General features: G+C 41.1%; 1 protein-coding gene and 4 non-coding genes across 11 annotated transcripts; 3 read left to right on the top strand and 2 right to left on the bottom strand.

Moving 5' to 3' along the window:
- Window positions 1–927: 927 nt before the first annotated feature.
- trnai-aau lies at window positions 928–1001 on the bottom strand. The gene has a single exon. It is a non-coding gene; the product is annotated as a tRNA-Ile (tRNA).
- A 391-nt stretch (window positions 1002–1392) lies between these two features.
- LOC125300959 lies at window positions 1393–3137 on the top strand. Of its 7 annotated transcripts, none has more exons than XM_048253162.1 (8): window positions 1393–1507; window positions 1656–1840; window positions 1974–2024; window positions 2112–2189; window positions 2284–2340; window positions 2421–2480; window positions 2622–2827; window positions 2931–3137. In XM_048253162.1, the coding sequence occupies exons 2-8, from the start codon at window positions 1709–1711 to the stop codon at window positions 2983–2985; spliced, it is 639 nt and encodes a 212-aa protein (XP_048109119.1). In that variant the 5' UTR covers window positions 1393–1507; window positions 1656–1708; the 3' UTR covers window positions 2986–3137. The 7 variants fall into 7 exon arrangements, 6 of the variants coding, with proteins under 6 accessions (XP_048109119.1, XP_048109117.1, XP_048109122.1 ...); XR_007194645.1 differs by having other exon boundaries at window positions 1394–1507; window positions 1707–1801; window positions 2421–2544; XM_048253160.1 differs by having other exon boundaries at window positions 1394–1507; window positions 1707–1840.
- A 1617-nt stretch (window positions 3138–4754) lies between these two features.
- Window positions 4755–4828, bottom strand: trnai-aau. Its single transcript has one exon. It is a non-coding gene; the product is annotated as a tRNA-Ile (tRNA).
- A 215-nt stretch (window positions 4829–5043) lies between these two features.
- Window positions 5044–5115, top strand: trnap-ugg. The gene has a single exon. It is a non-coding gene; the product is annotated as a tRNA-Pro (tRNA).
- A 320-nt stretch (window positions 5116–5435) lies between these two features.
- Window positions 5436–5507, top strand: trnag-ucc. The gene has a single exon. It is a non-coding gene; the product is annotated as a tRNA-Gly (tRNA).
- The last annotated feature ends 19911 nt before the right edge of the window (window positions 5508–25418 follow it).

Here is a 25418-nt window from a genome sequence, read left to right as displayed (position 1 = left end):
GAAGGCTATATGTATTAATTAAATTTCATTTTCTTCCTGTTTATAGAACTAAACTTAGGCCTACTAGTATCAATATAAAAATATATGTTTTTTAGTAATTTGAAAATACTTTGAATACTTTTTTCAAGGGAACATGGAATCACTTTACAAACCCTTGTATCAGCTTCAAAAAAAAAAAACACTCACGAAACTCAAAACATTCCGTCTATTAAAACTAAAAAAGGCTAGATAGAGAATACCACACATCAGAAATTCCAAAACAGCTGAAAAGTTCGACCAAAAATCAGGAAAATATGAGTGTGGGTGAGCAAGTAACTGGGATTGCGTGAGTGTGGGGGGCGTGAGAGGGAGTAGGCTAATGAATGGGTGTGTGCGCGTGACTGCCCTGTAGAATGCATTGCAGGGGTCTCTTTCTTGATGCCTTTAGGCACAACCACATTTTGTAAAAGTCTGCCGTTTAAACGTCGTCAATGAGCAGAGACTGTGATATGGTGTAAAAAGGACAATTTCGAGAAATAAACTTATTTGCCGGCTTCCCCCAGAGTTAGATAAGATTAAACCAGTCTCTTCTCTGTGCGTGCAATTGCCCTCTCTGACACAGTTCACCCATCTTAGCATAATTCAGTGTAAATGGGTTAGACCAGTTAGCCTAAGCACATGAACACTTGCAGTGGAAGAAACGACATCATCCCATCACTGAGAACCTTCCCATTACTCCCACACCTCATGAACGCAGGATGAGTCTAGGATGCATCACGCTCAAGGGATATCAAGCGCAAACTAGCGGCGAGCGCGGTGCATGTCACGTGCAATGTGTAAACTCCTTCAGTTAGATCTGCGCACCTAAATGGAGAGATTTATATTTCCACGTTCCGACGTAATTCTAGCCAAATGTGCCGTACTCCGACCTAGGCGATACAAAACAGATGGCCCGTACGGGGATCGAACCCGCGACCTTGGCGTTATTAGCACCACGCTCTAACCAACTGAGCTAACCGGCCACACGGCGAGTTACTAGACTTGTACATTCATAGTCTACTTACGACTGAAAAGTCAGGCTGAATATATCTACCTTGTAACCTACTAAAAGAAAATAACAGTCACTATTTCGCTGACTGCACTCCGTGATATCTCCAAACCACTGCTTCCACTCAGACATTAGGCACACTTGCCTGAAACATTTGCCTTGTAGCCTAGCCTACCAGAAACTGTGCAAAAAGGCATAGCCATAGGCCCCACAGCATTCACTTCGCTTTCTTCTGGCCCACTGTTTCAACAAAGGAGTGGACTCTAGGCATACGTCTACGTGATAGCATGGAAAATTGCTCAGAATAGAATTATTTACCTTTTTACTTTGGCAGCACTGAATATTTCAAAACAAACATTCCAGCGTTGCATCTTAGAGGATTTTTTAAAACTTAGCAACCAAAACGGTCCGCAGTGCAAGTTCGCTGATGCTGCCACATAATTAAAAGACTGGAATCTTGAACTTCTCGTATCCAACTACGTAAGTAGCCTAGTGATTTAGTTAAAGTAGGCTACAATGATGCGGAGGCCAGGTGGGATTTATATTCCCGGGCGGCAAGAATCCATAGACAGCACCTAAGACTTCAGAGTGGACCTCACCTTTTGACATGCCTATCATGTGGTTGTAGGTTGTTTACTTTAACCATCATACAGTCTAATTGTCCTACCTTGATCGGCAGTAATGCCACTCCGCTCAAGAAAGCCAAATCAGTGCGCAGCTGCCCAGGCCTTTTTCCAGACGATTCACAACATGCACATGGAGATCTGCGCTCTGGTAAGAAGAGGACACTTATTCCGTGTCACGTCAGATGGGGTGCAGTAACCTTTCTCGGATTCTGTCTGATTTGATACGAATGACCGAAGAGTAAACGATATCAGATTAGAGCTACTAAAAGCCATACTGATTGGTTAATTATTTGTGCAATGTTATGTTTTGTGTCCTTCAGGAGGAAGAAAATGCCAGGTTGTATAAAAGGAGTTCCCAACTGGATAAAGAGGTGGAAATGGCACTCAAATGATTACAACTGAGTGTCATCACTTTTTCAGATCTGTTGTAGAAATGTGTGTGTTTGTGTGTGTGTCAGTTGTTTCTGGAGGAGAGAGCAGTTAGAGCAGCTCAACTCTGGGTAGCGGCGAATGAAGCTCGGCTTCCCCAACTAGAAGTATGCTATCATTAACTCATACCGATATTACTCTGCCATTGCATGTTTAAGTAGAATTGGTAATGGCATAACATTTGTGTTGTCCTCTTACTAGAATATTATTCTTCTGAAGGAGAAAGAACTGGGTGAAACTACTTGCCTGTTAACCAATGTGAGTATTTATCTTGTGTACACAGTCACACATAGGCATAAATGACTGGTAGTTCGCTGATAAATACATACTTCTGACAGGTAATTTCTCAGACTGATGAACTGAAGGAACAACTGAAAATTGCTCTCGAGGGGATGCGGGTAATTTGGTTGATGGTTTTGAGAGAAAGTAACACAAGACGGTCCAGGGGTTGATGGTATTCCAGTAAGGAGTTATTATACAGCAAGATTTATCTTTGGTCCAGAGGTATCATGAGCTTGGATCTCATTATTCCGAACCAGTTTCAGGTCTCTCTAGAAAGCCATCACTGCACACTGGAGCAGAGAAAGGAGGGCGAGCAGGCAATGCAGGAGAGGAACAGAAACCACAGGCTAGGAGATGTTATCCTGGAGGAGGAATCAATAGGAAGGGAGGAAGACGAGCTGAACACAGAACAGAAGGATGAAGTAGACACAAAGCAGGAGGCTGGCCATGATGAAGAGGAGCAGTGAGTACAGTTAGATTCTTCAGCATTATTTGTTGTGTTTGATATGTTTTGTACTACCCTATTTACATGTATTTTTTATGTATGTATTTAATTTACCCTAAAGGACTTGTGGCTGCTCTACTGCTCTGTGGCAGTGGGCCTGGAGACAGAGAGAATAGATGCCAATACCCATGCCTACACACACACCCATGTTAGTGGGTAAACACGCAGTGAATTGATTAGGCCTAATTGAGTAGGCCTTACGAAACATAGCCCAAATAACTCCGGTAGGCCTACTACTTCATTGAAATTAATAAATAATTGTTTTTTTTAGATATTCTTTTTTGTGTTTATATTAGTAATTATTCTATGTATCATGAAGGATTGTCTTTATTTGTATAAACACGTCTGCCAAATTAATGAATGTAAATGTGATGTCATTTGTAGGTTACAATTATGCTGTAATGCTGCACTTACTGTACCCTAAAACAATACAAAGGTTACCTGGTTTACATTATTCCATTAAATATGCTGGTTGCTGATTTTATTCTCTGAAACCTTGAACATTTAACCCTTACATGTTGAACGGTATTGGCATTCAATGTATCAGGTCTGCTTAAATATGCTACTTTGTATACCCTGCTCTTTGGTTACTCCACTGTTACTCGCTGTCTTCTGGCACAACGGCAAAATGCGCATGTCCAAACCAAGGTGCCTCGTGGAAAATTCTCTGGCGCATGGTGGACAGGACATAAGCTTCAAGTTCTTCTGTGGAAAATAATAATTAATTAAACAGCTCTATGGAATCTTACCGAATACACCTTACAGTTCGTTTAAAGTAAGTAAATTGCATCATTATGTTATCTATTGAAAGGGTTGTTTTCAACGACATTTTGTTTATTTCAGAAGTTAGCAAAAATGTTTGAATCTAGCGAGATCGCTAACCTCTATGTCGCTAACCGTCTAATGTTAACCTTCCATCGCTGAAAAAGCAGGTTCCTGTAGGCTAGTTATGTAAATTTGGTTAAATTGTGTTTAATTAGAGCAAACGTCCGTGTGTGTTATGACAGTGAATGCATCCCATGTAACATGGCATATGTTTAAGATGAATTTAGCTTGGTTTTGGAAATGAAGGCTAGCTATGTAATGCACATGTATGTATGGCTCTGTGACGATGGGGTTTGGCGCGCCACCTTGTGGAAGCATCGAAAAAGAGTAGGCTAATGATTCTTTTTAAGGGCTTTATATTCACATGCATAAAATTGTTGTTATAGTAGTAATTTTAAATAGAGGAATCTGCACACACAGCTTTTAAATGCGCATGTTTCATTGCTCTTCCGATCATACCTGCGCGTTTGCACAGAATCGGTGTTTGACATGTTTGACATGACATGTTGACATATTTGACATTGACATGTTTCATACACTCATTGCAACACTGCATTTCGGCCGTTGCTTTTACCTTACTGAAACAGATACGCATGTCAGTTATGTATGCATCCTACCTCTACAAAAAACTCCAGAGCTGCTGTCAAATTATGTTCTGAGGACACTTTCTTTTGTGTATCAACAACACTCTAACCGTTTATGTGATGTGTTACTTCCCTTAACAATTTGACAACAGCTAGTTGTGGAGTAGGCTATTCAACTAGTCAGGCAACTAGCTAGCCCGCTTGCTTGCGAGACTCGGTATGCACCCGCTTCCTTATTTGGGTTTTGGGTTGCCAGGTTTTATGACAAAAAGATTTAAATTGAAAGTAAGTGATTGTGTATACATGTGTATGGTGTATTTCATACACAATCTGGTAACCTGGAACATGTTAGACTAAAAAAACGAATAGATCAAGGATTTTAAAATTAAGTTTGATGGTCATGCAAGTGAGGAGTGTTGGCAGGTATGCTTCCGTGGGACTATGTTCTTGCAATTATGATTGTCATAAATATTGTTTGGCCCGTACGGGGATCGAACCCGCGACCTTGGCGTTATTAGCACCACGCTCTAACCAACTGAGCTAACCGGCCACGATCGTGCGACGTATACATTATTTTCAAAATCGTAAAAAATAACATGTAGCGAAATGTAGCATGGTGATGTGAAAGAGGGTGATGACGTTGCAATTTGTTGCAGAGCGTATGCTAATTATGTGCGCTACACAGGCTACCACGAACTACGCGTTTAACACATAACTATAATATTTCAGTATGTTTTAAACCTTATAAAAGAAATTTGAAAGTGTGGCTCGTTGGTCTAGGGGTATGATTCTCGCTTTGGGTGCGAGAGGTCCCGGGTTCAAATCCCGGACGAGCCCAGATTTTTGCCACGAGCCCATTGTATTACATCTCATGTACATACACAATGTAGGCTAGAGCTTTTAGGAAGGTGTTCCAACTGTTGTCACCAGTGTTGGATCGGCTTGTGTTGAAAAAGAATTTCGAACCAACGAGAAGCGGCGATAAAGCTGTGAAGCCTGAACATCTTTTGAAATTATTTTGATTACGTATCTGATAACACATCTTTACCCTCCTTGTGGTGCTGAAATGAATTAGCCTACAGAGAAGAATAAAGTACAAGGATAGACAAACAGTGATAATCACGTTCTTTAACGACACATTTTACCCTGATGTGCATGCGTTGGTGGTATAGTGGTTAGCATAGCTGCCTTCCAAGCAGTTGACCCGGGTTCGATTCCCGGCCAACGCAATCTTCTTTTTCCGAAGTAATACCGTCCTAACTACTTCTTATAGGCCTAGATTTAATTAAGAATGAGCTACTAACAAAGGTCTCCCTATATAGTCTCTGCAACTATTAGAATGAGCACGGAAAGTTGCTTATTCCACCAGTTTTCCTGTTCACTCTCTCTGCCTCATAACACACACGCTTCCACTAGCACACCACACCCAGGCCTTGTAAGTCCAAAAATCCTCTGACTGCCTATTGTGTTTATCCAGTGGTAATCAGATATGTTGGTTTGGGCTATGCCAGTCCATATGTCAGAAAAGACATGTCTTGATGATTCATGCTTAGCAATAAAGCTGTGTGTGTGTGTGAGGGAGAGAGAGAGATTGAGTGAATTAATGGGTAAGTAAGTGGAAGAGACCATGTATGCCTGTTCGTGTTTACAGTGTTTAAACAAATCCTAAGCCAACCGCTATACCCCAAGCATCATATCATTTCAATTATTTATTTACTTCCTCCCTATAAAATGCAAGAAGCAGTGAAGGCCTCTCTCAGCAGCTCAGAGGCATAATCATGCTACAATTAAGATAATTCCAGGATGACAGCTGGTGGGGAGAGAAGTAATTTCCATGCTTCCTAATCGAGCCAGGCTGTCAGATTAAGATAGAGAGGTGATTTGAGGGGAAATTGTCTTGGCCTACTCTTTGGAGTGAGTCCCAGGTGGCCCCAGGTATCTCCTTTGCCTGTGTGTGTGCCGCAACCCAGGGGGAAATTTGGTTCTGATTTGCCACACCATAGAGATGACTGGAGAGCTCAGACATCAGCAACATTAACTTGTGTGTGTGTGTGTGTGTGTGTGTGTGAGGGTCATGAATTTTTTAATCAATTTATGGCTAACAGGTTTCTTTTGCTTATGCCACTTTTGCTCCTGACCACTGTTAAGAGTTTGATTTCTCTTCTTTCTCAGTATTGCTCATCTGAAGGGGCTGTTTCACTGTTCAAAGGTCTCTTCTCTGGATATTTTGATATTGCAAGTAAACTATAGTAGAATTGGCCTACATCACAAGTTAAAAATGGAGCAAGAAATTAACCTTTTGAACAGATACTGATCTTGTACAGATTTTGTACACAATAAACACGAATGTACTGATGAGCAAGATCTTACATGACCACAGGAGGGCGCCCAAACACTAGCATTTGAGGTTTACCATTGTAGGCCTACTTGACAGGTTTATCCTATTTCTGTCTCACATATTTGTTTACATGATTTGTTTGTCAGACAGCTTTACCCTCCATTAAAAGGCAGTTTTGCTGTTGTTGATTTAATTTTTTCCCTTATGAAATGATTCCTGTGTTTATTATTTCTGAATTTTCATTTCATGATGAATATATACCTAATAAAAAAAAAATGTAAATGTTTCCATTTAAATAGATACTTCCCAGATCATGTTGGCATCATAGTCTCCAGTCTTCATAACCAATTTAGCATCAAGCTAATGACTAGCAGATTTTTGAGAATTTTTTTAGGGCAATGTTTGTCATTGTTGTTCAGGCACATTCCCATTGATTTTGAACACCATCAGCATCACTGATTTGCCTTCCCACACACTCCATTACCCCCACACACACACACACACACACACACACGCACGCACCATAGCCTCCCACACACACACACACAAATATACCTTTTCAATTACTAGTTTACATTTATTCTTTAAAGTTGAGCTGGCTCTTGAGCACAATAATGTCATTACTTATAATTAATTTTATGAGTACATGACTATAAACTACTTGAACTTGAACTTCTCAAATTCTTCATCTCTCTTTATAGCACTATAGATGGCAGTATCTGGAGTCCCTACAGAGTTGGGTGTTCAAGGATTTTTTTTCCTCTAGCACATAGAACTATCATGTTAAAGTTGAAAATTAGCAATAAATGGCATATGGAAACATATACATCTTTCAGTCAAGCATTTTTAGTTAGCATTAAGTTATATGAATAACCTACATGGTTATTTAGTTGACATTGTTGTGTTATTGTTTTTTGCAAAACACAAAATGGCCATAGACACATTGCTTGTCTATCTATGTATGTCTGAATTATAGTAGTGATTCTCCTTTTAACGGACAGAGTGTGACGGTGTAAATTCATATTTTCCTAATATTTTTTTATGCTGTGTTCTGTGAAACTTTCTTTTGTAGACCTATCATGTTTTTGCCTTTTATGATAGTATGCAGGGCAAGGTATTAATTCATTTGACTAAAATCAGTAACATAGGACTTGCTTTATCATCACCTACAATAACATAGTTGACATTAACAAAAAGTAGTTATATTATTTTCTAACCTATGCACTTGGCAATATAGTGTATTGTTATAGCCTTGTTGACTCTAGACCAGGGGTGTCAAACTCATATTAGGTAATGGGCCAGATTTGTTGGAATGAGACCTAGTGGGGGGCCGTTATTGTCATGGTCATTATCATTTTTCTGCATGGGTATCAGAGTGTTGTTTGATTATATCACTTATGAGCAGTACTGTACACAATAATGTACTGCTGTCATATACCAGTACGGCTCTTTCTCTCTTGAAATGCCATGTTAGTTTCTCCCTTCCTGAGGATGGTTTGTAGGGTGTTGGGTACAGAATACAGAATACTTTGGGTTGACCACATTGAAAAATTAATTATTTCAAATGCCACTGAAATTAAAAGGCCCCTAACAATAATTACTCTGGTTTCTGTGGTTCACCTACTCAATCTGTGACTTCACCTCAGTTTGATAGGACGTGTGTGTGTGTGTGTATGTGTGTATACACACACAATTTCCTGTCCGTCTCTCTTATATCCATGTTTCAACTCATTTCTTTAATTGATATTCTGACTACCTTTTAGAGAGGTCCTGTGGGTGTAACCTTTCTAAAAGCAAAACTTGACAGTGACATTTCAATTGAAGGCACTGCCTGTTAACCTGTAATTTTCCTCCCTCAGTTTTCCCATTGTTGGCCTCTAGTCTGAAGAAACAAGTCACGTGTCAGGTGTATGGTAATTGGCCATTGGCCTCTATCTCTTTAGCTGTAATCGGCCTGGTTCCCTTTGATATCTACAGAGGTGTGAGAGAGGTAGACCAACACGTTTTGGCATGTCTCAACCTGAAGCCTCCAGTGCTAGTCCTATTTAATTATTTATATCTTACCTTTTGAGAGGGGAGCAGACTTTTGATGTGTGCCCTAACTCTGCCAATCCAACCCGAGATTCCTTTACAGTGATGCCCAGAGCATTTAGGCCTTGTGATGGGCTCTGTGGAATATTAAGTTTTAGTCGAACACAAAAACAAGGAACAGACATACACAGGAAATGAATACCACGCATCTCCAACTAACCTTGGTTGACAGTACAGCTTGGCATGTGATACTTCATTTACTCTATTAGTCATGGTACCCAAATAGGTGTATTTATTTATTAGCTTGTGTGTAGTTTATTTTTATGTGTGTATATGTGCTATGGCGGTCAAACATAGAATTTGCTATGTGCTTTTTTTGTATTAGCAATCCATCATTGAATGTATGTTAGTGCAAAGCCATGTGAACATTTTTGTTTGTTTACTTGATGGAAATATGTTCTTTGTCCTAAGAGACAAGATGAAGAGACGGGGCCACAACAGAGAGATCTGAGATCTGAACGCAATCAGCTCGAGTCTCTAAGAAAAGGATTAATGACTAATGTGGTAAGAGACCTCACATGGGGTGACTGATATGCCAGACTTGGCCAGCATCTCTGCTGACTACAGCTTTTTTCAGTAGTTCATGAGGCAAATTGGGCATGCCATGGGTAAGATCAGTCTATGGTGGTTCATGATACTCAGGGGTGGATATACTAACATTTTATTTCATAATTGCTAAAAAATATAGTGTGGTCTCTACAAATAGACCACACATGGCTAAAACGGCACTTTAATTATGTATTCTGTGTGAAAAGGCTCTGGGCAGTGCACATCTTTCCACATTTTAAAAGCAGGTGTTTTCAGATGGCATGCTTGATGTGCCCATGGCGGGAACATCCATATATAGTATGTAAGCACCACTCATTTGTACCACATACTTTTGCTCATCATTTTATGTTTTGACATCTCTTTGTCTTCCACTTTCCTATAAAGCTAACAGTTACAACATTGATTTTGTTTGTTATAGCTGCCCAAATACCTTTTGAGTGGGTATAGAACTACGGCTTGGTAAAATTGGTAAAGTCAATGTTTATGGAATGGTAACTGATATGGTTAGTGTGATATCTAAGTTGTCAGTCACAGTGTTGAGTGCAGGCTATACTTTTGGATGTCATACAAATAATCTTTTTTTCCATAAGATGAATCATAGGAAATGATTGGGTTTAGAGGAGTGGCCACTTCCATAGCAGGCACGTGTCTATAAATCTCTGTGACTTTTATGTGTCTTTGTTTTTGTTTGAGTTTTAAATTTTTTTGGCCCTCTTGTTTTCCACTTCATGTTTGGGTTACAGTGAGCTTTAACATGCAAAGCATGCTCCAAAGCATCGTATGGGAATGTAAACACAGTGCTTCCTTTTGTGATTGTGCTGTCTTACACGCTGAAGAGTCACAGTCTGAAGAAAAAACTTTAAACAACATTGCACAGACTTATGAAATGCAGTGAAGTATGTGTGGGGAATGAGGAAACAACCACACAAAGACATGTTTTTTATATTTGTTATGATTCAATTTTTGTGATACGATTGTTTTCACATCGTGCAGTATTTCTGCTATTTATTAACACATCTGATGGCTTCTGAAGTGCCACTGCAATGACAGCCAGTTAACTCAAGACCTTCAAGTAACAAAAAAAAAAGCTGAGGGAGGGGGGAAATCAATACTCAATTTTTGTCCCAATGTCATGTCCTTCATGTTCCAGCGAGAGGCTGTGGTTGGGTGTTGCAATGTTGTCCAATGATTGTGCTCTTTCTCCCTGATAGCGTACTGTGAGGTGTGCTGTTCTGTTGCGCTGCTCTAAGATCCATGGTAAAAGGTTCAGAAATGGCAGGAGAAAGAGGGATTTGGTGAGCCAGCCCTGCACAATGACATTGTCTGCGCTACATCTCCTCAACTCTCCTTGGCTCTGGTGAAAGCCCTCTTAGTATTTCCTGTCAAACGGAGCATTTTTCCCCCTTTACTTCACCTTAAGTGTCTAGACAGTGGTTTTCTTGCTCCGTTGGCTTCCTTGGACAGAGGCCAAATCTTCCCCCCTTCTCATAGAGGTGATAAGACCCTGGTCTTATCTGAGCGTCGGAGGGGAGAGCCAGGAAGTGCAGAGCCCCAGCAAGTGTCACTCAGGTGGGCCTAGTGTCTGTGTACATGCCCCTCCCCCCAGTGTGGAGTAGCTCAGAGACCTGAGCCTAATAGGTGTAGTGTGCATAGAAGAGTGAGAGAGAACTAGATGTACCGCAGAGCGGTACAAAATATGACCGCCGCCCAGTCCAGCACATGTTTTCCACAAAAATAAGTCACGCTGAAAGGCATATATGATTCTAACTGTCTCACTGAATTGTATTTTGCACACTCAATTCTCACTGGTATCTGCTAGACAACAAGTACCAAAACATGATTAGTTCATAGATTTCACATGTAATATACATTTTATACAACCCCACCCCCATCTTGCCTGTTCATAATTCTGAGAAATTCTTGAATTGTGTGCATGTACATGTTTATGTGTGTGGGTGGGTGGGTGTGTGTGCGTGCATGTGCATGTGCTTGTGTGTTTGCCTGTTTATGTGCCTGTGTGTGTGCATGTGCATGCATGCGTATATATGTCTACTGTGTGAGTATGTGTCATACGTAGGATTAGTGTGAATGTATGTGTGTGCGTGTGTATCTGTTTATGCACATGTGTGCATATGGAATGGGTTTACATGACCCCTGGAGGCAAACATACGCAAAAAATTGGTCATACTAGGCCCTACAGTTCTCAAGATATTCACAGAAAACTGTGTCTGCCCTACCCTCCTTTCGGGGGGTCCAGTCCAGCGGGGGGGCTACAGATCGAAACGAAAAGCGATGGTTCCATGCTATCCATGTGGGGTTACATGCCCACCAAGTTTCGTGTACCTGATTTCTACAGAGCCTTCCACGCGAAAACCCGGCTAAAACACACCGTAAAAAGGCCTTAATATGGCAGCATGCAGGTCACCATTTGTCAAACTATGGGCCGCGGTCCACAATGTGGACAATGGTCTGCAGAGTGAAATTATTCCCGGGCCATCGTCTGATAATTTGCTGCACAATTGGTCAAGGAGCCTCGGACAGAAAAAGAAAACAAACATTTCTGCATTTAGTAGGAAATACTTGTTAATTCGGTGTCATCAAACATAGAGGCATAGAATTAAGTCGTGGTATGAGCGTTTATTCAATGCATGCGTGTGCACGTTAGTAGCAAAGCTAAGCTTCAACCTATTGGAAGGCTAATTATGAAACGACATTTAATAGAGCGACATGGATTTATGCAACTTCCATAAAAAACAGAGCACAGACTATATAAAACACTGTTTGGCATTAAGTATTAAAGTCAGCCAAAAACTATTAATTAGTCTTAGTTAAAGATAGTTAAAGATCTCAAGATCAGTGATTTATGTATTGACCCGCCATTTACCATTCACACATGCTGGTATTGTGTCTCCTGAATCCTTACATTCAGGCATTCAAATTAAATGTAATAAAATAACATATAAATATTCAATCAGTGTATGATGCTTGCATGAGGGAAACATCCCAAAACAACGGCATATAACTGCAGTTGTTTTGAGAAGTATTTCTCATGCAAGCATCATGCAACAATGCAAAAACAATGAAACTATTGTAGGCCTAATTATATTTTACATTAGTAAAACAGTACTCTGATGTGCATGTTTTCACAAACTTTTGTGAACAATCTTAGCACTTTATACATTGACTGTTTTGAAGTGCATGTATAGCAATATAGTATAAAAATAATAATAATTGTGATATCATTATGATAATTTAATGGGGGGTGGGAGGAGGGTGTGGGTTCATGTAGGTGGGCCCTATGACCCCAAAGTATGCCTTGACTGGGCCTCAGGTCAAAGAAGTTTGAGAAAGGCTCACGTAGACGACAAAGCAGCAAGGAGGCATCATATGATCATTTAAACAAGTTTTATGACGAGGTCGGTGAGGATGGAAAAAATCGTACATTTGTGCAAACTTTGCCCGCACTTAAGTCACAGTCATTATTCATTTAATCATTAAATAAAATACAGTACACGTCTTGGTTCAATGGGTTACGTGCAGTCATTTTAATATGTTTTAATAAACATTGAACCAGTCCGGCCCTCGGCTTGTAGCAAATTAGTTTTTTTGGCCCTCTAATGTATTTGACTTTGACATCCCTGTCCTAGGCCCTACGGTTCTCGAGATATTCACAGAAAACTGTCTCCGGCCACCTACAGGCCAGTTGGTGTATAGTAACATAAATTAATTTATTGTGTGGCCCCCCATGAACGGAATTCCACGAAACTTGGCGTGCATTCAGAGGGTGTCATAATGATCCTACACTTCCAATGTTGTGCAGTTTTGACTGTTAGGTCACAGATACCTGCGATTACAACACCTCATTTTTACTTTTTTGTGTTTAACTAGGTGGCGCTATACATGAAATGAGTGGTTATGGAATGGGTTGACCTGGCCCTTTGAGATCAACATACAAAAAAAAAATGGTCCTCCTAAACCCTACGGTTCTCGAGATATTCACAGATGTCTTTGATTGGGCATTTAGGCTACCAGCAGCCCATACGGTACAGTGAAGGAGAGCCTTTACTGATCCTAGGTACAACATGCGACGGGTTTGGGTCTGCCACCAGCATTGTTTGTTATGCACTGTCATGCATTGTTTGTCTGGGTTAACATTAAGCAGATTAAAAAACTATATGGGGTACATATTCAGTGTCTACTATGGGAGCACCGATCCAATATTAGGATCGGATATTCACAAAATAGCTGGATTGGGGATCGGAGAAATTAGCAGATCCATGGGCCGATCCGAATTTACTTCAACTTCAAAGACTGAGCCATGAGGCGCAACCAGCCGTTTGCCACTAACAGACATTTCTTCTGGTGTTTTGTCATTACGTCATTGTCTTTACAGTCTGCCTGGCTTTATATTTCTGGTTTACTTTTCATTATTTTATTAACCACCATTTCGCATTGATTAAATATGATCTAATGCGTTTTTGTTATATTTTTAGGCAACATGTTTAATGCGTGACGGTCAACACAAAATACTCAAACTAAACACATTGTCATTTTCATCTCGTATCTGTATACTTTTCCTGATCAAGAAATGCAAATGTTCACACTGGCTGTTAAAAACTTAATTTATTAGTTAAAACGTACAACTTAGTATACTTTTTACCACCGTTCAAATTGTGAATTTCTTAGTGTATCGTGGGGAAACCGAGGGACTGTACAACTATGGGTAAATAGAGGGGTTTCGCAGGGTGAAACCATTTTGGATAATGTATGTTACTAATATGGGATTTTTATCTACAAAAAAATGGTTTGGTGGGAGAAAATGATGTATTTGTTATTTGTGTGTTTTATGTTTGCTAATTGGGGGCCAAGCAGCGAAGCTGCGAAGGCACCCATTGTGTTTCTATGTTTTCTTCCCTATTATTATTACGCTTCTGTCATTGAAGTCAATGGCAGCCCATAGAACCGTCTGGTAAAAAGACATGACATTTGGCACAGTAATTAGGCACAGTCCCATGATTAATTTCACCAAGTGTCAAGTCGGCACCTCGAGCGCTCCAGCGCCACCAACAGGCCAAAGTTGGACGTGCGTTCACGCACGTAACTTCTGACCAGTTGGCCCGATTTAAAAAAACGAGGTATCTTTGGAATCCTTGGACCAAGCCAGGTTCAACGCACCCTATGGCGTCATTTTCCGCCATGATGGATTTTCCGCCATATTGGATTTTAGTGAAAGTGAAACTAAAACTTCACAGGTCACAAATTTTGTCCGATCGTCACCAAACTTGACACACATGATTTTCAGACCAAGCCTCACAAAAGTTGTGGTGTTTTGTTTTCGGAACTATAACCGTTCACCCATAATATCCAATCAAAATTTGCGGCGAAGCCACCAAACAGGAAGTGAGATCATATCTCAGCAACCCTTGCATGTATCAAAGCCAAACTTGTTGTATGGACTCAGGACCCAATCAGGGGGATGCTCAAGAAATTGTGTGACCTTTGGCCTCTAGAGGGCACTGCAATTAAGAAACATGCCTTTTGTCCTGTAGCTGCTGTTGTGCTTAGAATTACAACGCACTAGTGGTTTCTGGTAATACTGTTGGAGTTCCTGCTTCCACTCCAGGTCAACTTGTGAAGTCATCAAAATTGATTCGCCACCATGTTGGATTAAATCAAAAACATCGCATTAGTTTTTCGTAGGTCACAAATTTCAGCTGATCCTCACCAAAATTGGTAGAGACCATCTTCAGACCATGCCTGATGAGTGCTTTGAATTCTGGAACAATTGACAGAAGCATTGGCCTGTAACAGCCAAACGAAATTTGCGGAGAAGCCGCAAAACAGGAAGTGAGCTCATATCTTAGTAACGCTTTCATGTATCAAAACCAAACTTAGAACATGTACCTCAGACCCCATCGGGAGGACGCTCAAGAAATTCGGTGACCTTTGACCTCTAGGGGGCTCTGTAATTGACACAGATGCATTTTGGCCAGTAGTTGCTGATTGCATGCATTTTGACAGTAGTTGCATTATTCTGCAATGGAAGTCAATGGCAGCCCATAGAACCGTCTGGTAAAAAGTTATACAATTTTGCACACTGTTTGGGGACAGTCCAATAACTAATTTCACCAAGTTTCATGCCGGCACCTCAAGCGCTCTAGCGCCACCAACAGGCCAAAGTTGGACGTGTGTTCACGGACGTAACTTTTGCCTGGTTGACCCGATTGTCAAAATGAGGTATCATTGGAATCCTTGGGCCAAGCCGAGTTCAACACACCCTATGACATCAATTTTTGACCTCTATGTTTAAATCACAGCAAGTGTGATCATATCTCAGTAGATCTTTTATTTTTGATGTGAAACTGATGACAGCAGGTTCCATCCAGTTCATTCTAAAGTGTGCCTGCAAGGATGGGGCGGGGTGGGACGGGCAGGGGCGATTGCGGCGGTGGGCTGGCTGGGTGAGGGGGCAGTGACACTCAGCCCTGGTTCAGCCACACAAAATCAGTTATGTTTTGATGTGAAACTTGACCTTGTAACTCAGACAATCTTGGGTTGTTTGGCATGGAACTTGCTGTGACTGCTTAATGCTATATGTCTGATGCAACGGCATTGAGTTACATGGCAAATCTGGCCTGCTGAACCTTCCGCTTGGCCCCCACATTGCTGCTTGCAGCTATATTTTAGGTTACGGGGACGCTGGCGAGACACGCCGCTCCGTCTGGCATAATTTTTTTGTTTATATTTATGTAATGTTCGTAATTTTATGTAATGTTCTGTTAATTTTTTGTATTTATTTTTCTAGTTAAATGTAATCACTCTTTATTTATGTTATTTTCGATCGTTTTTGTGTTATTCTTAGTCCTTTTTTCTGATTAACAAACTCGGCTGACACCATCAACGTCAAGTTAACGTTAACCAGCTTCCATTGGGCTGATGAGCGCCTTGGCTAGCCTGCCTTATGTCTCTGAGGTCCCTCATCCAATGTCTGGACGGAGAGATTGCTCAGCAAGGGTGCCTAGTGCTAACTTCAATCTGCAAGAGATCTGCAGCTGCCACGACCACCGAGCTGCGGCTGACATGCGAGCTGCCATACTAGCATCTACCGGTGCCTGGAGTCTGGATTGAGTGCTAAGAAACTCTGATGACCGCGTCAACCATGAACAACAAACAACAAACAACAAACGGTCACTGTCTAGGACCACCGAGCTGATAATCAGCAGGGTCGCCCATCACAAATTCGGACTGTCTAGTCCTTCCAGTGCCCTCCAGACTGCCAGTGAATTCTCCGGGTTGGTCAGTTATAAAGAACTTTGTTGGTGTTGCATCGTGAAGACACAGCTGTGCGCAGTTTTCACGTGGGTCATCTTTGCCCTTGGACATTTTCAGCCGGTTGGAAATTGGACTAAAAATCATTTTTATTTATTTTATTTATTAATTTGTTTGTTGTATGTCTTGTATGTCTTGGTGTCACGGGTACGCTGGCGACTACGCCGCTCCGTCCGGCATCTTTTGTGTTTGTTATTTCTTAAATGTATGTCTTGGTGTCACGGGTACGCTGGCGACTACGTCGCTCCGTCCGGCATCTATTGTATTTGTTAGTCTGTGTCAATGACAATGTCTTATATGTGGAGCGCTTTGGGTTGCACTCTGTGCATGTTAAATGCGCTATACAAATAAATCTGACTTGACTTGACTATATTTAGATTTATTATTTAGTGATAACTGTGAACTTGAATTTGAATGCTGTTCCGAGTTGGTAATGTAAGTCAATACCTTTTGCATCTATTTAGTCTACATGATGCCTAGAAATGCTATCGCAGGGATTGGGAGATGGAGCTCTGCAGATCCAGAGGGAGAGTGGGGGTGGGGTGTAAAAGAGCAAAAACGGTTTTAGGGAAGAAATGCAACACACCATTAACTATATCGGTATAATGCCTGTACAGACTTTGCCTATAGATATATTTTCATACAAAATTATGTTGACCATCATATCTTTATGATGGAAGTGTGACCATCATATCTTTATGATTGAAGTGTGTTGGTCAAGAAAAATTTCAAAAACTACATGAATATTGACAGAAAACTTTCAAAAGTAGCCATCTACATGAAGAAACAAGCCTAGCAATGTGCAACAACAGAGCTGAAAAGAAGCTTTTTGCTTTCACATGCAACAATAGGAGACGCATGAGATTGAGGTCACTCATTGAGGTCTTCTCTACAGCACCTATATTACCTTGACAAAGGGCACAAGAGTATTCACAATGCCTATTCACAGCATTCAGGGCTTTATGTGTGTCTTCTCGGGATATTGTCTGTTGTGAAAAAAGTCGAGACTCCCTGAAGTAAAAAATCAATCCGCAAATTGTGCATCACTTCTTGTTTGAAGTCCATTGTGGTCTTTGTTCCCTCGCCAGGTAAACCAAGAATGCCGCTTTTATTCCAAGTATATAGTTGATCCACAGTGTTGGCTACTGGTCCGTAATTCCTTTCTGTTTACAGAAAGTCTCCAACTCAAAGTAATTTAGACTCTTTTCTCAATCTTGAATGGAGGGCCTGTGTCATCAAATGAAAGGGATTCAATGGATGTGGACGATTTATTTAGGAAGAAAACCATCAGACTTTAGTATGAGAAGCACTGTGCCACTCTGTTCTGAAGGACACAATCTTGTTTTTTTTTTGTTTCCTAACAGGAGCAGATTCTGTCGTCATTTGAATATGTTCTGTCCTTTCCTGTTTTATTCTTCTGCTGCTGCTGCTTTTATGTTGCGAAGAAATTACATAGATATTGGAAAGAAAAATGAAAAGTTTTGAAGAGGAGAATATTTTTCATACAGTGGATGAACTAAAGCAACTGTCCAATCTTCTTTTGATAATATGGGAGTTATTGAGCATTGGCTGCTACTGTGAGTTATGTTATTTAACCAGTGCGTAGGCTGGCAAATGCTGCGATAGCGTTGTTTGTATGCTTTGAGTGTCGGTGGAAATTGTCAGGCCTTGTCTGGGATTAAGGACTGCATCTGGCAGACATGTGTCCTTTCTGCTCCTGTATTCGTGGGTTTTTTATCGGGGTGAAATATAATTTTTATCTCACTTCATTCAGAATGACAGTTTTTCAAAATCGCTGCACACCAAGGGATATTCATTACTTTTTGTAGACCCGCCTGGGTAGCCCGTCAACTTTTCATCACCCTTCATCTCTCATCTATTTCACTCTCCCAGAAAGCCCGTTTTTCCTGCCAATTTCCTGCGCTTTACTTTGCTATGACCTTCTGGCGTAAATTGCTTGGCTTGTGTTATTCACAGTTTTGAGATTTACCAGGAATAATATTTCTCTGTTGGCTTTCCCACACTCTTAGGTGCCCAATAACTCGTGCCGATAAACCCCAGAAAATTCGGTCTCTTTACTCCCTTCCACACACACACACACACACACACTGCTCCCTTTATTCAGCTGTCCATGGGTACTCTTTGACTTCCAGCTCGGCATGGTTTGTGATGGTTTTTCACTGTCTACTGAGGTAACCTTGTGTGACAGAGTTGCTAATCAGATATGTGAAGGAGCAAGAGATGGTAGTGATATATCCAGATGGAGGTCTGTAGTGCTGTTAATCAAGGTAAAGTGTGTGACATGACGGTAATTTTCACGGATGGACTTGGAATTCCATAATGAAGCAAGACTCGGTGCAGGACTTTTCGTTGAAAATGTTCAAGGACGATATACTGTCGCCTACAATATAAGCTGAACGGGAACCAGACTTCAATATTAAAGAAAATGGTATCAGGAGCAATTAGCCTAATGTTGGCACTAGAAGAATTGTGGGCTATTTCTATGATTATTCTCGAGATTTAACAGAATATGTACCATGCCTAGCACTACGTTGCAGAGACCGAAATGAACAGAAGTTAAACCTTTTTATTGAAGATACCGGTATTTAAAAAAAAAAAAAAAAAAAACACAGTTTGTGCTTAGGTGGTATTAAGCAGTTGGAGAGTAAAATATCATTTTTACTACGTTTTTAATTTTTAATGTTGCAATTTTAGCTTTTTTTTTAGCAAGAGGATCAACATATTTTTTAACAGGCCCATCACATTGTAGATGACAATAGTTTTTGCAAAATTAACTTAGATACAGTAATCAACAGGGTTCTTGACATTTGTTTAATTGAAGCTGGTAGAAGCTATTATTATCTTGCCTCATGACCTGTAGGCTACATCTCCTAATATGCACCTTTGTTGTTGATGTTTATGTTGATGTCTATTATTTGTGTTTGCGTGACAGCAGCTGTAGATGGAGATCATATACTGTAGGTTGAACACGCACTGATGACCGCGGACATGTTAGGGCAGGGGTTAAACTGTAGATAAGTGTCAGAAGAGCTCACTGTCGGGAAGTAAGGCTAAATACGGACATTAAGCCAATCACTCAGGCCATGTAGGACTCAATTATGCCTTTTTGCCAACATTGGCTCATTCAGGAAATGGGTCCCATTTTCATGTAGTTCATCATGGTGCATCGGAGAGATAAACCATGATGCACCCCATTTAGCTGGTCGACCCATGCCAGGTTACAGTACCCACAGAATGGCTCTTACCTCTATTCTTGGTACATAATAGTACATGGAGCTCTCTCTGTAGTCATTGTTGTCCACTGTGGAGATGTTGAGGTCATTTAGACAAAAAAATACCCCAAAAAGCCCTGAGAGGCTTTAATCTTTCTTCATTATTTCTCCATTATTGATAAATGTGCCCAGAATGACTTGCCATGGTAATAAATGAAACCGTGTAACCACCCCCTTCTCCATTTGTCATCCTCCTATCCGCTACACCCTTTCACCTCCCACTTTCATCTTATTTTTATGCTGGGATGGGCAAGTGAGTGTGGCAGGCCATGTTTATTCCACTTGCAGATAAAAGGATAATAGAGCTGGTAAACACCAGGGTCAGCCCAGTTAAGTGAGAGGTGAACCAATAACAGCTTTGTCTCTTCTTGGCTGTCACGGTATCAACCCCACGATCTGTTTCGGTGGGCATAAAATATACGGAGGTCCACTGGGGCTGTAGAGACTACAGTTTGCCTGGAAACATTTGACTTCCTGCAGGGACTGGAATTAGCAGGAGGATGTAGAAATCTTGAGCCTGCTCATAGTAAGCCTCTAAAGACTCTAAAGAATGCACAGTAAAAGATTCTACTGTTCAGTAGCCAGTAAAAGGAAGTGAAATACTGCGTGGGAGGTTAAGATGATATTGATACAGCCTGTTAAAAACACTCCTGATGTGAAGATGGGTTGTTGATGGTGTAGCATAGCCTCTTCACTGCTGACAACTTGGAAATTGATCTAAGTGAAAACAAAATGATTAAAAGCAATTCTAAGGTATTCACAAGAGAATAGTGTCCAATTTGTAGGCGTAAAAAAAGAAATACATTTGTTAGAACTGTAATTTAGAAGAGGGTCTTAGTGAATGAGCTTTTCTTGGCATCACTTATTGTTATTCACGCAGGTTTTGGCATGCGTGGGTGGGTGTGATGGGCATAAAATGGATCAGGTGATCTTTATTAGAAAAAAACATCAACAAGAAATCAACAGGTCAAATTTTAAATACTAAGGACTTAACATTTTCCCTTTTAACTAAGCACTAAAACAACATTTTAGGCTCTAAAATGTTTGTTTTAAATCTGAAAGTTGTGGTATGTAGCCTAGCTGGTCCAGATTGGTCCTCACAAAAGTATACTTAGCTAGGAACATTTTGGGAAACACCTTGAAATGTAAAAGTTATGGCGCAGGAAGCCTTTTTTCTTGTTGGCTTTGAGATGTTTAGCTTAAGATATGTTCATGTGGGGGGGGTACCAGGCTTTTCAAAGTAGACTATTCCAAGGGCGTCAGTTTGTTTTTAGAAGTGCTGGGGACAATAACCATAAGCTTGAGTGTGGTTTGAAAAGTGCGGGGTACCCTTATGTAAGCTATTCATCCATTCAACGCTGCATTACAATATGCTCAACAGTAGTGTTGCGCCAGTTAAGGTTTTTTAACATCCGCACCCACCTGACCCGTCAGGAGAGTCAATCTGCACCCACTCGACCCTCAATATGCACTGATTAACTACCCGAACCTGACCCGACCCGACAAAAAAAACCAATGAGACGTCTTTTTGCCGCAACGTGTGTCTGAAAACGAGGTGAAAATTTGCAGGCCTGCTGATCTGTTCACATAATGCGGCATTTTGGGGAGCCAGGAGGCAGCATCAGCTATTAATGTGACGTGCAACAGGGGCGTGTAGAGTGATGCAGCAGATGCAGCAGGTGTGTGATTTCCAAAACCATGGCGAGATGGGAGAACCGACTGCACTTTGGTTAGCTTGCATTTGCTTTGCTGTTGCTTAGAATGTTAGATTCTTGCGATAGATGTCTTCAGACAATAAAAAGTAAGTTGGAAGGGAAATTGAAGAGAAGAGTTGCTCCCTCATGTTGGCCTTGATTTCCCTTTGAAAATCAGAGGTTCACAGGCTACTGTGGCCTTGGTCAGTGGCATTCCATATTTTATTCAAAGTCATTCCATAAAACAATAAAAAATAGCTTGTGTACTGTCTTAATTGAAACATGCTTCACGCGACAAAATGATAGCCTAGGGCAAAGAGAATGGACATCTCAACATAAGGATACATTAGAAGATGATGATTGGTGTAAACTTTGTCACACGACGTGATAAGCAGTTCTGGCGCTTAAAAACACAACGTTCCATTCAGTCATAAATCATTCAAACGTAGGCCTAGTGCTCGTCATGAAAAGAAAACAGCAGCTTAATATTTTTCAGGTGTTTAACAGTAGGCCTAGGCGCACTGTATCAGTTATGCCGTAGGCAGTGAGATTATTAGGCATTGCATCTTGTCACTCTGTTTGGAACATCGCAGTTCGGGTTGATAAGATTCAGTTAATGCGAGTATGGGTCGTCTCAAAGTTTGGGACAACCAAACAGCAGAGTAGGCAAAGCAAATCCTACTTGTTAGGTTACCAATAGCTGTCTTTTCTCTAGGCCTAGGCCTATCGGAAATCGTGACATAAGCTCATTGGTTTCTTTTTTCTTTTCTTTCTTGTTCGCGTGTTGGGTAGTGAAGCGATAATGCATTTAAATCAATGTAGCCTACATCAGAGCTTTTAAACGATGTTGGTGGTTAGTTGCTGTGGTAAACGGTTCGCGAGAAAAGTAGCCTAACTTTAATTTAATCATATTTTCTGCGCCTGTCTCCCTACCCATTCATCTTGGCTTCGCAAACTTTCCCTCAACACATGACAAACCATATATCAGAATAAACAGCAGACCTTACCGAACACAAAGGTGTAATTAAAGTTTAAAGTTTTAATTAAAGTTTAAAGCACTCCCTGTTATAAATGTTACAAATATTGCCTAGATAGCCTGTAAACATTAGGCTACAATCAGAGGATATACATATAGGGCAGACCGTTTTATCGCTGGATTTTAGGATAGCCTACTATGGCAATCGACTGCATTCCAAGCTACAGTCAACTCTAGCAGGCATTAAATGACTGGAGGGTCGGGTGGGTGCGGATGTTAAACCTTAACCGCGCAACACTCGATCCACACATATCCAGGCAGGTGTGCATGCTGTGAGGATGTCATTGTGCGCGCCTATCGCATGGTTTACACTCGATGATTTCAGTATGTGGGGATTTTTTCGGTCAACATTGGTTTGCACATTTTTAGAAGTGGTGGGGACAAAATTCAAATTATAAATAGTGGTGGGGACATATCCCCCCCGTCCCCCCCCGTAATCTACGCGTATGGACTATTCCCTTCCCTGCCTATAATGTAATCCATAGAAAGGAAATGAGCATATAGAGCATGGGCCAATTAGAAGAGCGCATGGGTTCTACATATAAACTGTTCTCATTTACCGTACCAATGCCCAGTGGTGTAGTCTAGTTAGCTGTAGTGGGTATACTGTGATGTAGTAGTTAGCTGTAGTGGGTATACTCTGATGTAGTAGTTAGCTGTAGTGGGTATACTGTGATCAACCCCAAATGTTAATACGTATCCTTGCTTATTTTAAGTGGGTATACTGCGTAGTCATGCATATCACAAAGACTACACCACTGCCAATGCCCACCAATGAGTATGTTTTCCTGAAAGCTTTTGTTGGACGTCTTGTCAGGACATTGTGGCCTTGATCACTTTTTCAGTTTGAATGATGAACAAGTCATCCAACAGTATTTGACATAGAACAGCCTCTACACTGAGATTGTTCATATTTGAATGAAGCAGCACAGTAGGTGACTATAGCATTGCATTCACCACAATTTCCCAACTCTTTCTTTCATTTCCGTCTTTGCGTTGGGTGAATTATCAACTCCTTTTTCAAGTATACGAGTCATGCTCTTGCTCTCTCTCTCTTTCTCTCTCATTCTATTTGTGTATATAAAGATGAGTGTGGCTCAAGAACAGTTGCTTTGCATTTTTCCTATGCCTGCAACTTCACTGGCTCTGATTACCAGGAGGCAGGGGAGACAGAATGGGTCCCATTTATATATCCCCTTATGTTGTGATGGGGGTGGGGGGTGAAAGGGGGATACCATGCAACTGTATTTCGAATATCCTGATGGAAACCTCTCTGTTCTTTTTTCGTTTTCCATTCCTTGCACCAGTGTCTATTTGTCTGAGAGGGTGACCAGCTGCATGGACTTGATAAACCCACAATGGGAGCCATTTGAATTAAAGGGGTATGCGGGTGGGGGTGTACGATGGGAACAGCCCTGAGTCCTGGGCCAGGACGCTCTGCGTACACAGTTTTAAATGAGTTCCCCTCCCCTCCCAACCATTGGGACTCTTAATGTAGACTCTTTGAGATTCAGCAACAAAGACACATTTTGTAGCAATCCTGTACCTACGTTAGTGAAATTGTCAGTCCCTAGCCTCTGGTATTTTAAAACATCTGAGATACATATGGTGCTCTGAAGGTGAGGTTTACGCAGTATGGAGTGGCCATCAATGACTGACCAGAACAGAAAGGAGTTTGAAGAAATATTGAACTTTCCTACTCCTCTTCGTGAATCAAGCTTTAGAGGCAAAACCAAACTCATCAGTTGAGGTCGATGGAAAAATGCAAATGATAATGGCAGATCATTTGGTCTGGTCAACAATTTTCACTAGTTTCTATCAATGTAACATTTTCCTCAGAAACACTTTCACCCTTTGCTGCACCCTCTACAGCATCCTTCTGCCCCAGTCCCCAAACAACACAACATCAGGATAATAATTACATAATGTCTCATTTCATATCTGGCGTCAGACAAGACGTCTGAACCGGCTCAGACTCATCTTGTAGGGCCTGATGATGTTCACATATGGCAGGCTATCTGCCAACACTGAGCACTCAGTGGAGGCATCCCCACAGCTTTGAATAAATGTGTATATACGCTGCAGGAAACTGGTGGCTGTTTTTGTAGTGTAGGAAGAGAGAGATCAGAATGTGTCTGGATGGGGAAATTTTTCCCTGGCTCAGCAATATTATCTCAGTCACTCCAACAATGCAGAATCCAAGGTTGTTTATTTATCTGTCAGGAACATGAACACGGTAGCCCATCCCGAAAGCCCGTATGAAAACCCTAGCCTCCTTTATCCTTGAAAAAACTGTCTGCGTAACAGAGTGGCAAATCAAACCATGTTTGCTCGTAACATCAACAACAAAAAAGAGGAAATTGTGAACAGCTTGTGAAGGCAAAAGACGAATAAAAAATAAATGAAATGAGAAAAGAATGAGAGATGAAGTGAGCAGGGAGAGATGAAAAAGCGAGTATGTCTGAGTAGAGAGAGAAAAAGGAGAAAAATATTTTTGGATTAAGCATGCACTGGAGAAAAAGAGAGCGAGAGAGAGAGAGAGAGAGAGAGAGAGAAGAAGAAGAAGAAGACGAAGAAGAAGAATCTAAATTCCCGGGTCTTAATCTCTCGCTCCGAGCGGCGCATTGCTAAGCTCTGGTTTGGGATGACAGGTCCCCCACCTGGACAAGTTTGGACAATGTCTCTGCAATGTCTCGTTTCTACAGGAACAGTGAGCCTGAGTCGGCTAATCACGCCCGGAACCAAAGGCACCTGCCCTATCTGCCTCTACATTTGGTGGAGAATCTTACAAGAGGCTAAACCCTTACTTT

The sequence above is a fragment of the Alosa alosa genome, chromosome 9 (assembly GCF_017589495.1).
Source record: "Alosa alosa isolate M-15738 ecotype Scorff River chromosome 9, AALO_Geno_1.1, whole genome shotgun sequence".
NCBI lineage: Eukaryota > Metazoa > Chordata > Actinopteri > Clupeiformes > Clupeidae > Alosa > Alosa alosa.
The sequence above is the reverse complement of the archived record's forward strand: the minus strand, read 5'-3'. Positions and strand labels throughout refer to the sequence as shown.

Bases quoted from the DNA above. Each gene is read 5' to 3' on its own strand.
- LOC125300959 (XM_048253162.1), top strand. From the start codon at position 1,709: ATGCCACTCCGCTCAAGAAAGCCAAATCAGTGCGCAGCTGCCCAGGCC. The intron at 2,481-2,621 runs GTAATTTGGTTG...ATTCCGAACCAG, and splicing joins TTGCTCTCGAGGGGATGCGG to TTTCAGGTCTCTCTAGAAAG. The intron at 2,828-2,930 runs GTGAGTACAGTT...TTTACCCTAAAG, and splicing joins GGCCATGATGAAGAGGAGCA to GACTTGTGGCTGCTCTACTG.